This window comes from Canis lupus, chromosome 12 (genome assembly GCF_048164855.1).
Source record: "Canis lupus baileyi chromosome 12, mCanLup2.hap1, whole genome shotgun sequence".
Classification (NCBI taxonomy): Eukaryota; Metazoa; Chordata; class Mammalia; order Carnivora; family Canidae; genus Canis; species Canis lupus.
In genome coordinates this window covers 29,351,990-29,367,500 of record NC_132849.1, presented here as the reverse complement: position 1 = coordinate 29,367,500, position 15,511 = coordinate 29,351,990, and the positions used below count along the sequence as shown (strand labels likewise).

The 15,511-nt window shown below is 37.9% G+C and overlaps 1 protein-coding gene across 4 annotated transcripts in view; it reads left to right on the top strand.

Annotated features, from left to right (window-relative positions):
* Positions 1–15,511, top strand: part of ACOXL (acyl-CoA oxidase like) — a 353,848-nt gene that overhangs the window by 314,177 nt on the left and 24,160 nt on the right. For 3 of the 4 annotated variants that reach the window (XM_072770257.1, XM_072770255.1, XM_072770258.1), the window contains one exon: positions 14,749–14,850. The exons of the other annotated variant lie outside the window; for it this stretch is intronic. In XM_072770257.1, coding sequence (XP_072626358.1) covers positions 14,749–14,850 — 102 coding nt within the window. The remainder of the gene's footprint in view (positions 1–14,748; positions 14,851–15,511) is intronic. 4 annotated transcript variants of the gene reach the window in all.

Genomic DNA, 15,511 nt, shown 5'->3' with positions numbered 1-15,511 from the left:
GAATTTTGGTTTCTAATAGTACATTGCTAATATCTAGAAGTACAATTGATATTTTTTGTATTGACCTTATATCCTGTGATCTTGCAAGGTCACTATTAGTTCTAGAGATTTTGGATTTTTTTTTTTGTAGATTTCTTAATGTTTCTTTTTTTAAAGTTTTATTTATTTGAGGGAGAGAGAGAGAACATGAGTAAGTGGAGGGATAGAAGGAGAAGCAGACTCTCTACTGAGCAGGGAGCCCAACTGGGGACTTGATCCCAGGATCCTGAGATGATGACCTAAGCTAAAAGCAGATGCTTAACCAACTGAGCCACCCAGGCGCCTGTCTTACAGGTTTTCTATGATTGCAAGCAAACAGGGACAGTTTTATTTTTGCCTTTCCAACTTGTAGTTTTTCTTTTCTAATTTGTTTGCCTTTTTGTTTGTTTTTTTTTTTGGTTTTGAGGCTTTTTGTTTTTGTTTTGCCTTATTACATGTACTAAACTTCTAGTGTGTCAGTGAATAAGAGTGATGAAAACAGACATCTGTGCCTTGTTATGGATCTTGGGCAAAAAGAAGTTAGGTTTTTTTGGAGACTGGCAAGATGGCAGTAAAGTAGGGGTCCTCAACTCATCTGGTCCCACAAACTTACCTAGATAACTTTCAAAACATCCTGAACACCTACAAATTCGACCTGAGATGTAAAGAGAGAAGAGCTGGAATGCTACAGAGAGAGGGGTGTTCACTTCTAACAAAATAGGAAGATGAAAAAAATTTAAAAATGAAGTGGGGGAGGGGAACCGCAACTAGCAGGGCTAAAACAGAGCAGTGAAAGCATCTGGGGCATGAAAGCCCAGCCTTGGACAAGCAAAACATTAAAAATCCACTCCTGAGTTTTCCCTGATGGATAAGTGCTTAGTAGGGAAATTGGGCAGAATTGCAGGAGGGGCAGTGAAGCACCAAGATTCCCAGAGTCACTATAAGACTGGAGCACCCTCGAGAAAATTCACCAAAAACCGTGGTCCAATCTCGGTAAAGGACTGGAGCACCGCAGTCCTCCGGGGCATTTGGGAGATGCCTGCCAGTTACACAGGATGGCCCCGGAGTTCCCCCTACCCTAGATAGAGCCCGGCAAGGGACCCAGGTGACTGTGTCTCATTCACTTCGGGAGAGGGGGTCCCCAGGAGCATGGGTTCAGCAGTGAAGCACCCTGGATCCAAGGGCGCCAAAGTGGACAAAGCTGGCTATCCTCCATTCCCCCCTGAGACAGGCAGAAGCGGGGAGGGCACAACAAAGTGAGAACTCTCCTGCCTCTAGGCGCCCAGCAAGCTGTGCAGATCAGTGCACCTGCACCTGCCCCCAGGACCATCTAGGTCAGTGTGGACTGGGAGATTGCAGTTAGTTTCTCATGGGAAGCTCAACGGAAATCTGGCCACGGTCATTTTTTTTTCTCTTCATTTTTTTTCTCTTTGTTTCACCTTACACCTGGGAGAGGTGAGGCCTCTAGGGAACAAAGACCTCACAGGATAAACAGCTCATTCTGAGCCCAGCACCCGACAAGGGGTGGAGCATCTCTGCTCAGGCACAGACACCTGAGAATCAGCACAGCAGACCCAGAAGAACTGCTGGAAGAACAAGGAAAAAGCAAGTTTACTGAACAAGCAGCACTGGAAAGCTCCAACACTGAGGGAAAATAGTATATAGAACTAGAGGGTCCTTTATTTTATTTTTATTTTTTATTTTTTTCATTATGACTCCTTTTTATATCAGACTAAAAGTCTCCAATAGTTTGCTCTTTTCCCACCTTAACTACAATATTTCACTAACTCTTCATTTTTAAGTTTTTTCCTTTTTGACTTTCATATTTCTACAATTACATGTCTTAGATACATTTTTCATTTCTGGATTCCCTTCAACGTATTCAATTTAATTTTGGTAGATATATGAGATATGGGATTTTGTTTTGTTTTTTTTTTCTGTCTCATTTTGTTTTATAATGGTGGAATTTAGTACCTTCTAACACACAACCAAACTACACTCAAAAACAAGTGGAACACTATGTTGGTTCATTCTGTGAGTTTATATCCCCTCTTCCTTCCTATTCTGCCCCCCACTTTTATCTTGTTTATGTTTTTATGGTTGATGTTGGGTCTTTATATAAATATTGCTGGTTTATATAAATTTGGGATTGAGCATCTTCTAACATACAGAACAAAATACACTCAGAGCCAAGAGGATCACCCTCTAGGTCCCCACAGGGAGACTATATTCCCTCTCTACTACCACTTCCTTACCACGACCATTCCCCCTCCCTCTTTTTCTTTTCTTTTCTTTTCTTTTCTTTTCTTTTTTTTTCCTTCTTCTTTGTTTTTGGTTTTTGGTTTATTTTTACTACTTTGTTTTAAAATTTGTTTCTCACTTTAGTGGTCCTTTTATTTTATTTTGTTCTGTTCTTATTTTTCTTTTATTTTCTGGTTTCTGACCTCTTCAGAATGATCTAGGGTGTATTTCATTTAGGTCATGTTTGCTATTTTTGACTCAGCTCACTCATACAGCCACTCTGCATTGGACAAAATGACTAGAAGGAAGAATTTACCACAAAAGAAAGAATCAGAAACAAAACCCCCTCTGCCACAGAGTTACAGAATCTGGATTTAAATATGATGTCAGAAATTCAATTCAGAAGTACAATTATAAGGTTTCTGGTGGCTCTGGAAAAAAGCATAAAGGACTCTAGAGACTGTTACTACAGAATTGAGATCTAATCAGACTAAAATTAAAAATAGCTTAACTAAGATGCAATCCAAACTGGATGCTCTAACTGCTAGGGTTAATGAGGTGGAAGAGAGAGTGAGTGACATAGAAGACAAGTTGATGGAAAGGAAAGAAGCTGAGAAAAACAATTAAGAGCCCACAAGGAAAGGCTTAGGGAAATAAATGATAGCTTGAGAAGGAAGAATATAAGTTTAATTGGGATTCCAGAAGAGGCTGAGAGAGAGAGAGGACCACAAAGTATATTTGAATGAATCATAGCTGAAAACATCCCTAATCTGGGGAAAGAAACAGGCATTCAGATCCAAGAGATAAGGAGGACCTCCCCAAAAAAATTTTTAAAAAGTCAACACCTTGACATTTAATAGTGAAACTTGGAAATTTCAAAGATAGAGAGAAAATCTCTTGTCTCAAAGCAGCTTGATACAAGAGATTCTTAACTTATATGGAGAGAAATATCGGATTAACAGCAGATGTCTCCACAGAGACCTGGCAGGCCAGAAAGGGCTGGCATGATATATACAAGGTCCTAAATGAGAAGAACATGCAGCCAAGAATATTTTATCCAGCAAAGCTATCATTCAAAATAGAAGGAGAGATAAAGATCTTCCAGGATAGGCAGAAACTGAAAGAATATGTGACCACCAAACCACCTCTACAAGAAATATTAAGGGGGGGCCCTGTAAAAGAAAGGGGGAGCCCAAAGAAACAATCCATAAAAAGAGGGATTGTATAGGTAATACTATGACACTAAATTCATATCTGGCAATAGTTACTCTGAATATGAGTGGGCTAAATGATCCCCTCAAAAGACGCAGGGTATCAGACTGGATAAAAAGGCAAGATCCATCTATATGCTGTCTACAAGAGACTCATTTTAGACCTAAGAACACCTCCAGTCTAAAAATGACAGGGTGGAGAACCATTTACCATTCAAATGGCCCTCAAAAGAAAGCTGGGGTAGTAATCCTCATATCAGATAAATTAGAGTTTATACCAAAGACTGTAGTAAGAGATGAAGAGGGACACTATATCATACTTAAAGGGTCTATCCAACAAGAAGACCTAACAATCATGAATATTTATGCTCCTAATGTTGGAGCCACCAAGTGTATCAATCAATTAATAACCACAGTAAAGAGATACTTAGGCAATAATACACTAATAGTAGGAGACTTCAATATGGCACTCCCAGTAAATGACAGATATTCTAAGCAGAACATCACCAAAGAAACAAGGGCCTTGAATGATACACTGGACCAAAAAGATTTCACAGATATATACAGAACATTCCATCTGAACACAAGTGAATACACATACTTCTCAAGTGCATATGGAACTTTCTCCAGAATAGACCACATACTGGGTCACAAATCAGGTCTCACCTTATACCAAAATATTGGGATTGTCCCCTGCACTTTTTCAGACCATAATGCTTTGAAACTAGAACTCAATCACAAGAAAAAATTTGGAAGAAACTCAAACACATGGAGGTTAAAGAGAATCCTACTAAAAGATGAATGGGTCAACCAGGAAATTAGAGAAGAATTAAAAAGATTCATGGAAACTAATGAAAATGAAAATAAAACTGCTAAAATCTTTGGGATACAGCAAAGGCAGTCTTAAGAGGAAAATACATCACAATACAATCATCCCTCAAAAAATTGGAAAAAACTCAAATACACAAGGTAGGCTCACACCTAAAGGAACTGGAGAAAGAACAGCAAATAAAACCTATACCAAGTAGTAGAAGAGAGTTAATAAAGATTTGAGCAGAACTCAATGAAATAGAGACCAGAAAAACTGCAGAACAGATCAACAAAAACAGGAGCTGGTTCTTTGAAAGAATTAATAAGATAGATAAACCGCCAGCCAGTATTATTAAAAAGAAAAGAGAAAAGACTCAAATTAATAAAATCACAAATGAAAGAGGAGAGATCACAACCAATACCAAGGAAATAAAAATGATTTTAAAATGTATTATGAGCAACTATATGCCACCAAATCAGGCAATCTAGAAGAAATGGATGCATTTCTGGAAAACCACAAATTACCAAAATTGGAACAGGAACAATTAGAAAACCTGAACACACCAATAACCAGCGAGGGAATTGAAATAGTCATCAAAAAACCTCTCAAGACACAAAAGTCCAGGGCCAGATGGCTTCCCATGGGAATTCTATCAAACATTTAAAAAAGAAATAAGACCTATTCTACTAAAGCTGTTTCAAAGGATAGAAAGGGAAGGAATACTTCCAAACTTGTTTTATGAGGCCAGCATCAGCTTGATCCCACAACTAGATAAAGACTCCACTAAAAAGGAGAATTATAGACCAATATCCCTGATGAACATTGATGCAAAAATTATCACCAAGATACTAGCCAATCGGATCCAACAGTACATTAAAAGGATTATTCACCATGACCAAGTGGGATTTATCATTGGGATGCAAGGATGGTTCAACACTCCTAAAACAATCAATGTGATTGATCATATCAACAAGAGAAAAAACAAGAACCATATGATCCTCTCAATAGATGCAAAGAAAGCGTTTGACAAAATACAGCATCCATTCCTAATTAAAACTCTTCAAAGTGTAGGAATAGAGGGAACAGTCCTCAATACCTTAAAAGCCATTTATGAAAAGCCCACAACAAATATCATTCTCAATGGGGAGAAACTGAGTACCTTTCCCCTAAGATCAGAAACATGACAGGGACACCCACTCTCACCACTGCTATTCAACATAGTACTAGAAGTCCTAGCCTCGGCAATCATACAACAAAAAGAAATAAAAGTCATTCAAACTGGCAAAGAAGAAGTCAAACTCTCCCTCTTCACAGATGACATGATACTATATATAGAAAACCCAAAAGACCCCACCCCAAGATTGCTAGAACTCATACAGAAATTCAGCAGTGTTGCAGGATACAAAATCAATGCACAGAAATCAATGGCATTTTTATACACTAACAATGAGACTGAAGAAAGAGAAATTAAGGAATCCATCCCATTTACAATTGCACCCATAATCATAAGATACCTGGAATAAACCTAACCAAAGAGGTAAAGGACCTGTACCCTAAAAACTACATAACACTTCTGAAAGAAATTGAGGAAGATGCAAAGAGATGGAAAAACATTCCATGCTCATGGATTGGAAGAATAAATACTGTGAAAATGTCTATGCTACCCAGGGCAATTTACACATTAAATGCAATCCCTATCAAAATGCCATGGACTTTCTTCACAGGGTTGGAACAAATAATCTTAAGATTTGTATGGAATCAGAAAAGACCCTGAATAGCCAGAGGAATATTGAAAAAGAAAACCAATGCTAGGGGCATCACAATGCTGGATTTCAAGTTGTATTACAAACCTGTGATCATCAAGACAGTATGGTACTGGCACAAAAACAGACACATAGATCAATAGAACAGAATAGAGAACCCAGAAATAAGCACTCAACTCTATGGTCAACTAATATTCAACAAAACAGGAAAGACTACCCACTGGAAAAAGGACAATTTATTCAATAAATGGTGCTGGGAAAGTTGGACAGCCACATACAGAAGAATGAAACTAGACCATTCTTTTACACCATACACAAAGATAAACTCAAAATGGTTGAAAGATCTAAATGTGGGACAAGAATCCATCAAAATCCTAAAGAAGAACACAGGCAACACCCTTTTTGAACTTGGCCACAGCAACCTCTTGCAAGATACATCTTTGAAGGCAAGGGAAACAAAAGCAAAAATGAACTATTGGGACTTTATCAAGATAAAAGGCTTCTGCACAGCAAAAGAAACAGTCAACAAAACTAAAAGACAACCTACAGAATGGGAGAAGATATTTGCAAATCACCTATCAGATAAAGGGCTAGCATCCAAGACCTATAAAGAACTTATAAAACTCAACACCTAAGAAACAAAAAATCCAATCATGAAATGGGCAGAAGACATGAACAGACATTTCTCCAAAGAAGACATACACATGGCCAACAGACATATGAGAAAATGCTCCACATCACTTGCCATCAGGGAAATACAAGTCAAAACCACAATGAGATACCACCTCACACCAGTGAGAATGGGGAAAGTTAACAAGACAGGAAACAACAAATGTTGGAGAGGATGTGGAGAAAAGGCAGCCCTCTTGCACTGTTGGTGGGAATGTGAACTGGTACAGCCACTCTGGAAAACAGTGTGGAGGTTCCTCAAAGAGTTAAAAATAGAGCTACCCTATGACCCAGCAATTGCACTGCTGGGGATTTACCCCAAAGATACAGATGTAGTGAAACGCCAAGACACCTGCACCCCAGTGTTCGTAGCAGCAATATCCACAACAGCCAAACTGTGGAAGGAGCCACAATGTCCTTTGACAGATAAATGGATAAAGAAGATGTGGTATAAATATACAATGGGATATTACTCAGCCATCAGAAAAGACAAATACCCATCATTTGCTTCAACGTGGATGGAACTGGAGGGTATTCTGTTGAGTGAAGAAAGTTAATTGGAGAAGGACAATCATATGGTTTCACTCATATGGAGAATATAAGAAATAGTGAAAGGGATTATAAAGGGACAGGAGGGGAACTGAGTGGGAAAAATTAGAGAGGGAGACAAACCATAAGAGACTCCTAATTGAGAAACAAAGAGTTGCCAAAGTGGAGGTGGGTGAAGGAATGGGGTAACTGGGTGACAGACACTGAGGAGCGCCCTTGATGGGATGAGCACTGGGTGTTACACTATATGTTGGCAAACTGAATTTAAATTTATAAAAATGTAAAAAAAAAAGAATTGGGGTGGGGGTTTTTTTGCCATTAAGTAAGATATTAGCTGTTTTTGTTGTTGTTTTGGGATTTTTTGGCATGTGTGTCTCTGTGGTGTATGGTGTAGCTATCCTTAATCAAGTTAAGAAAGTTCACTTCTGTTCCTAGTTTCCTAAGAAATTTTTATTTTGAGTGGACATTGAATTTTGTCAAAATTCTTTTTCTGCTTCAATCAACATGATCATGAGGATTTAAAAAAATTTTAGGTTATTAATATGAATTATAGTGAATCATTTTTTTCTTCTATCTTTTCATTTATATATTATAGTTTCTTCTGTAAATTTGTCTTTTTCATTTAAAAATATGTCCTACACATCACACCATATTGGTCCACAGATCTTCCTTAAACTCTTTTCCAGTTGTGGGACACCTTGGTGGCTCAATGGTTGAGCATCTGCCTTCGGCTCAGGTTGCGATCCTGACATCCTGTGATCGAATCCCATGTCGGGCTCCCTGCAGGGAGCCTGCTTCTCCTTTTGCCTATGTCTCTGCCTTTCTCTGTGTCTCTCATGAATAAATAAATAAAATCCTTTTTTAAAAATTACTTTTTCCAGTTGTGTAGTACTCCATTGTTTGGATGTGCCATGTTTTATCCAATCACTTTTCTACATATATACAAGTATTTACTTGTTTACAATATTTTTCAATTAGAAATAATGCTACAATGACATTGAATAACTATATATATGTATTCTTATTATTGAAGGTGTATCTTTAGTGTATGAATGCTAAGTACATATATAGTTTTGTTAAGTATTACAAAATTTTCCTGAGTAATTTTAATATATTTGAAGAAATACTTTTTAAAATTTTCTGTTTATGTCTTTTTCTCATTTTTCTATCACATTTTTGGCTCTTTGTCCTTTTACTTTTAATTTTGTATTGAGGCATAACTGACATGCAACATTATATTAGCTTCAGGTGTACAATATAATGATTTGATATTTGTATATATTGCAGAATGATTACTTTAAGTTTACTTAAATCTCTCAAAATTCATAGTTAATAGAATTTTTTCCTGTGATGAGAAATTTTAAGATCTATTCCTTAACATCTTTCAAATTTACTTTACAGTATTATTAATGTAGTTGTCAAGCTGTACATTATATACCCATGACTGATTTGTTTTATAACTGGAAGTTTGTAGCTTTTGACTCAGTTCACTCATTTTGACCACCCTGTAGCCCCCACCTCCGGTAACCATCAATCTGTTCTCTGTGTTCATGAGCTTGGTTTGTTTTTTGTTTTTTGATTCCACATATATATGTGAGATTGTATAGTATTTGTCTTTATCTGTCTGTACTGTCTTTGATGTTGGTATCACAGTAATTCTGGCCTCATAAAAATGAGTTGGGAAGGGTTTTCTCCTCTTCTATTTTCTGGGAAAGGCTGTGTAGAATTGCTGTTATTCCTTATCTAGATGTTGCATATAATTTGCCATTCTCTATGGAGAATGTTAATATTTTTGTGTTAGCAGCCAGCACACTTAGTTGTTCACTGTGGTTCATTGTGGTTCTAGTGTCAGTATCATCTTCATAGCCTTTGCAGTCCTCTTCTGTTCTATCCCACATATACACCATCAGTGCCAGTCTGGCACCTGCATTCTCACTTATGTACTACTAGTTCGATTCTCAAAGTATTATGTAAAATAATTGACATTAGATTCATATATGCACACTAGAGACTTGAGCCCAGTTTATAAGCAACTTTATGAGGTTACTTTGCCAAGTCCTTTTTCTCCATAACCTTCTTGATACTTTCTGGTTCCCTGGAGCTACCTTTTTTCATCCTCCAGCAAGAAATCTAGGATTTAATTATCCCAGCCTGCTACATAAACCTCCAGGAACAAGCAGCTTGAGGGCTAGGAAAAAAATAAAAGCCACCATTGGTTTGGTGGTACTTTGAATGTTAGTCCTCTTCCCCAGTTTTTAGGCCACGGTTTATTTTTCAGATTTCTCAAATAGCTTTTCCATTCACTCTGTCCAGGAGTTATGACTACATTCAGTGGGAGAGACGGGATGAGTCTTTTACTTCATCTTACTAAGAATAGAATCTATAGCCTCTATTTTTTGAAAAAGTTGTCTGTTTTGGTTTTTTAATTCTGTAAAGTAGAGGAGTGCTATGGAAGATATAAAAAATATATTTGAATCCTGAAAACCTTAGTTCTAACCTTGGCTCTGTAATTCAACTTTTTTGAGCCACTGTGTCTTCATATGGGGCCTGTGACAGCGGTCTTCAAGATCACCCTCAGGTTTGATGATTTGCTAGAAGGATTCATAGGACCCAGGTTATTTTGTGACATATATATCACAAAAGGATACAGATTAAAATCAGCAGAGGGAGAAGGCACAGAGGGTATAGTCCAGGAGAAAACCAGCAAGGTTTCCAGTTGTTTTCTTTTTCTGGAGTTCCTGTAGACAGCACTTAATTCTCCCAACAATGTAACAATGTAACCATGCACAAAGTCTTGCTAACCAGAGTAACCCAACTTTGATGTCTAGGGTTTTTATTGGCCAGCTACAGAATATTATCCTGACAATATAGTAGGTACAGGAAAAAAGTTGTGATTTGGGACACATTTAAAAAAAAACAGGCCGAGGGTGTACTCCTTGATGCACAGGTCCAAGATAGCCGTATATAAGCAATGAGGGAAGAGGTAATGGGAGGAAGATTCTTGTCCAAGGATAAATACAAAAGGATAATATTTAATAAATGTCAGGATGGCTAAATTCCAGCATAACCATGAGGCTTGACATAATCTGATGAAGATTTAAAAGACCATTTGTAGCTACATTTGGAGTTTGAAGAAACAGGCTTCTGTTTTGGGGAAGAAAGCTCTGGTACTAAGGGATGGTGAAAAGAATGCAAAACTTTTCATTCCCTATAATGTTCTCATCTTCTGTCTGAATTGGGAAGGACTTATAGTTTTGTTTTGTTTTTTTAAAGATTTCATTTATTTATTCATGAGAGGCACACACAGAGAGAAGCAGAGACACAGGCAGAGGGAGAAGCAGGCTCCATGCAGGAAGCCTGACATGGGACTCGATCCTGGGTCTCCGGGATCACGCCCTGTGCCAAAGGCAGACACTTAACCGCTAAGCCACCCAGGCGTCCCTTAAAGAAGTATTTAATTTGCAGAGATCTTATAGTTGTTTTGAAGACTAAAAAGGACAAGAGAGAGATGTCAGAAAATTAGAAATGAGCAAATGTGAACATTTTTTTTTAATTGGGGAAAAGTAGATCTGGGAAACTATAGAATTTAAGATTGATATAAATCCAAGTTAAAATTCTAGAAAAGACTATTCAGGATAGCTTATGAATAATTAGAAGAGACAGTCACTAGGAGCCTCTCTGTGTTTACTATGGCTAAGTATTGCTAAACAAATCTCATTTCCTTTCTTAATCAGGTTACTAGAAGAGAAAATCTGAAGAAATTGGTAGATCTTGATTTTGTTGAACACTTTGCCAGACTCTCGGGATATCCTTATGGACAAGCCAGAGAAATATGAGTTAGAGAACATTGCATTAAACAGATTCTCAGATAACTTGAATCAGAAGACTTAGACCTGGGTTCTACTGCATAAAGACATAGATGGGATTTGATACATTTGTAAATGACACAAGTGTGTCAGGTAACTGAGTCAAGATTCATAGAGACTTTGGGGACTTGAGACAGGTCATATCAACAAGATGATACTTGAAAAGAATAAGGAATCAAAGAATTTTGCTTTTTTAAAGGAACAAATTTTAGGGCACCTGAGTGGCTCAGTTGGTTAAGCATCTGCCTTCAGCTCAGGTCATGATTCTGGGGTCCTGAGATTGAGCTTGTGTTGAGGTCCCTGCTCAGCGGGGAGCCTGCTTCTCCCTCTCTCTCTACTACTCCCCCTGCAAGAGCTTGTCTTCTCTCATAAATAAATAAAATATTTTTTATAAAAAGAACTAATTTTAAATCATCTCTTTAAGAATGTATATATATGTATACCCATGTTGGTTGAAACAGTTCATGGGTGAAAAGACTAAGTTGGGAGTGTCAATTGAACAAATATTTGAGGTTGAACCAAATATGTATGATATGCTTTCATTTTTTCCAAAAAATGTTATGTGGCTGTTATAAAAGCAAACTCTGTCTTAACTTGCACATAAAAGTATAGAATCTCAATCCAGGACAATGATGGTGCTGCTGACACTATAGTGATGAGAGAACATTGGGTACTCTGTTCACTTTTCTGTGAGACACCTTAAGAGAATTAGCATCTAGAAGAGGCCCCCAGGCCCAAGGTGGCGCAAAGGCTGGAGTGGTAACAGGAAGATAAGGATCTGTGAAGTTGATCATCTTGAAGAATGAAAGACTAAGAAGAGATGTGAAACCGATCATTAAGTTTGTTAAGGGCTATTATCTGGATGCTTTCATCGATTCCTGTTTTGTCCTTAGGCAGCCAGAATTACAGAGTTAATAACTATGAGTTATAGGCAGTGGAGTTTCAGCCAGTTTCTTGCAGCATGTCAGCTCCTTTACCAGACCTTGAGCATACAGAGATGAGCAGGACCAGATCACTTTCCTACAGAGTTAACAATCCATAAATTCATATTCTACAGAGAGAAGTGGCTCAGTGTGCCATGGCTCTTCCAACAGTGAGACTCCTTCCAGAGCCAGATGCCTCTTAATGCACTGAGCTCCTGTCTCTGGAACACAAAAGGAAAGACATTCAGGTTCTGTTTAAGGGTCTGAGGCTGGTCTGGTGGTATCTGGACCTAAATGTGGTGTTCTGGTAGCCACTGAGAAATAAGACCCATGTTTATCAGACAGGCAACGAAGGTTGCTTAAGGAGAGTCTGAACTGTGTTCAAGGAGAAAAGCAGAATTTCAAAGCCAATAAAGTGTCCCTGAGCATCAGATATACAAGAGCCATGAACTGACAACAGGAGGACAACTCAGGAGTCAACAGAAGGGAGGAGCAGACATAGTCAGGAAGCACAGTGTGAGACTAGTTAAAGCCAACAGTCTGGAACAAAGCTTGACAATGGTGTTAGCAATCAGGACTTTGTTAGGAACTCTGTGGGACCAAGTGGGCCTGGGCTTGAGTCAGATAGGACTAGTCTAGAGGCTGGATGGATCACCATCTTTCAGGGGTGTTAGAGAAGGGATTTGTGTCGGATACCCTCTATTTGTCTCTCCCCCTCTACACTCCACCCTTCTCCACCTCCTACATAACTTGCTTCAGTAGAATCCTTGACCTCTGGATCTAGTTAGCTTCTGAAAATAAGAAGCCCTAGTTAGAGATTGGAAAGAGGAGGAAAATGAGGTCGAGCTATTCCCGTCCTCTGCCTGCCTTCCTCTGGGGTTACCTTGGGATTTCTGTGTTCCTAAGCTGAAGGTCATAATTCCTCTTAAGATATCTCTGTCTATACAGCTCTCTCTTCCAGGATCCAGTAGTCACTCCCTGCCCTCCTCCCTTGAAACCTAGAGCTGGTAGCAGTTCCAGACATACTCCCTCTGGGGTACTGCACTATCCCCTTGTGGCTCTCCTACAACTTACCCACACCTTTAGGGGGGAAAAAAATTCATTAAACTCTCCTTGAATCATCCCAATGTGAATATGTCATCCGTTTCTTGGCTGTACCTTGGCTGACACAGGATTCTGGATTGAATGAGAAGATGAGTTAGATTATTTCAAAAAATAGTTATATTTCTGTGGCTCTGAATTTCTTTTCACTGACCTTATATGTTTATAGACCCAGGACTGATGAGAATTAACTTTCTATACCTAGGAATCCTCAATAAGTATTTTTGTGGTGGATATGAAGTTCACCTAGAGACTTGCGATTCAGGTTAGCCATGTAAGCTATACAAGTTATTATTTTTTTAAGAATTTATGTTACGAATGTATGTATAACAGTATTTTTCAGTTGCTTTCACTATGTCTGCAGGGTCAATTAACATTTTTACTGCTGTTATATAAAAGGGCCAAAGGGAACTTACACTAGCCAAGCAGAACATTGGCAGGGTCATAAAAGAGCCATAATTAATCTTAAATATCTCTCATAGACAAGCTACTAAACCATACTGTGACCTTTTCTGGGAAGATTGAATAGTTGAGGCTCTCCATAATGATGCTGGTTCAAGGAATTCTCAGAACCTCAGGAAAAGAAGGAAGAGCCTATATAGTCTATGTGACTTCAAAGTGTGATTTCTGAGTCTCATGAGCCATAGAACACATATTGTCTTCTGGCACGCAGATCACTACCATTTGACGCTGAATAAGAGGGTTTTGTTATTGTCACTTGAGTGGACTTTATTAATCTTACTTCTAAAGTGTCATTATCTTTTAGAGATACACAGTGAAAAGCTGTGGATGAAATGGTATGACCAAGCTTTGCTTCACAATAATGCAGAAAGAGGGGAAGAGATAAAACAAGATTGGTCATGAGTTAATGGCTGTGGAAGCTGGGTGATGGAGACAGAAGTACATTATACTACTCTCTCTGTTTTTGTATAATTTAAAAATGATTGAGTATTAAAAACAAAATGAATAGTTAATTAAAAAGTTGCTTCTTGATACAGGAAAACTCATCATTACTTGATGTGATTGATGTTGTGAAGGAGTTCTGTGTATAGGTTTCAGGAATATAATAGGAAAAATGTATTGAAACAAATGTGAATAAGGAATGCTATTTTTATGAAAGTTTAATGACACCAGGCTCATCAGAAAATATCAAGATGATGTTCAGAATGTTCAGAATATTGGAATATTCTTTCATTAATTGAGAAGGAAAGCAAATAAAAATACTACATTCATGTTTTAAAATGTACTATATATGAATTTTGCTTCTAAATAACCTGGGATTAAGGAGAACTGGGTGAGGTTATAGATGAAGCAAGATTGGTCATGAATTAATATTTGTTTGGGGGGAATGGCCATATGGCAGTTCACTAGGCTATTCTTTCTACTTTTATATATGCTTTACATGTTCTATAGAACAGTTTTAAAAAATAAAACATATACTGCACATCCAATATGTGACCATTTATATTGAGACAGCATTAAATTTTAGGATTTAATGAAATGTAATACTATGCTATTTCTCTTTCTCTTCCTTAGATTCTTTATTTTCTAATATATTACTATTTGTTCATTTCTCCCTCTTCCCCCACACCTTAGTTTTGTCTGTTATATGCAACCAAGCTGGTGTTCCAGGAGCGAGCCTGGTATCTAGAACATAAATATTTGACTCCCATGGCCAGCACGAGGATTAGGAGTCAGGTAAGGGTCCCTGGTGTGCAGAAGAAACCCTTTGTGCATCAACTGTCAGCTCTTTGCTTTCTTAAAAAAACAATCCTGTCAATCTTCTATCGGTTTCCACTCATGGATTTTTATGCCTCTGGGACTTCACGTACATGTTTTCATTGCCTACCATGATCATATTACACTTCAGAGTTTAAGTGACAAGGAAATGATTCACTGTGCATGAACTTTCTGACATGAAAAGCAGAAAAGGGAATCAAAAGCATTTTCCTTGTCTTGGCAAAAAAAAAAAAAAAAAGGTATTAAATGATTTTAATTTTCCTACTTCTTACCAAAACCTATTAACTTATTCTTCATATTCTGAAAAAAAGACCTGTGGTATTTTTATGTAAGGAGTAGTAATGGAAATTCAATGTTATAGCTACAGAGCACCTGAAAATGAAGATAGAACCAGTGAATCACCACCAAAATGCTTCTTTAAAGAAAAAAATATATAAAACAGCATAATTAGGGCACCTGAGTGGCTCAGCAGTTGAGTGCCTCCAGCTCAGGGTGTGATCCCGGGGTGGCAGGATTGAGTCCCACATCAGACTCCCTGCATGGACCCTGCTTCTCCCTCTGCCTCTGCTTCTCTCCCTCCATGTCTCTCATGAATAAATAAATAAAATCTTTTTTTAAA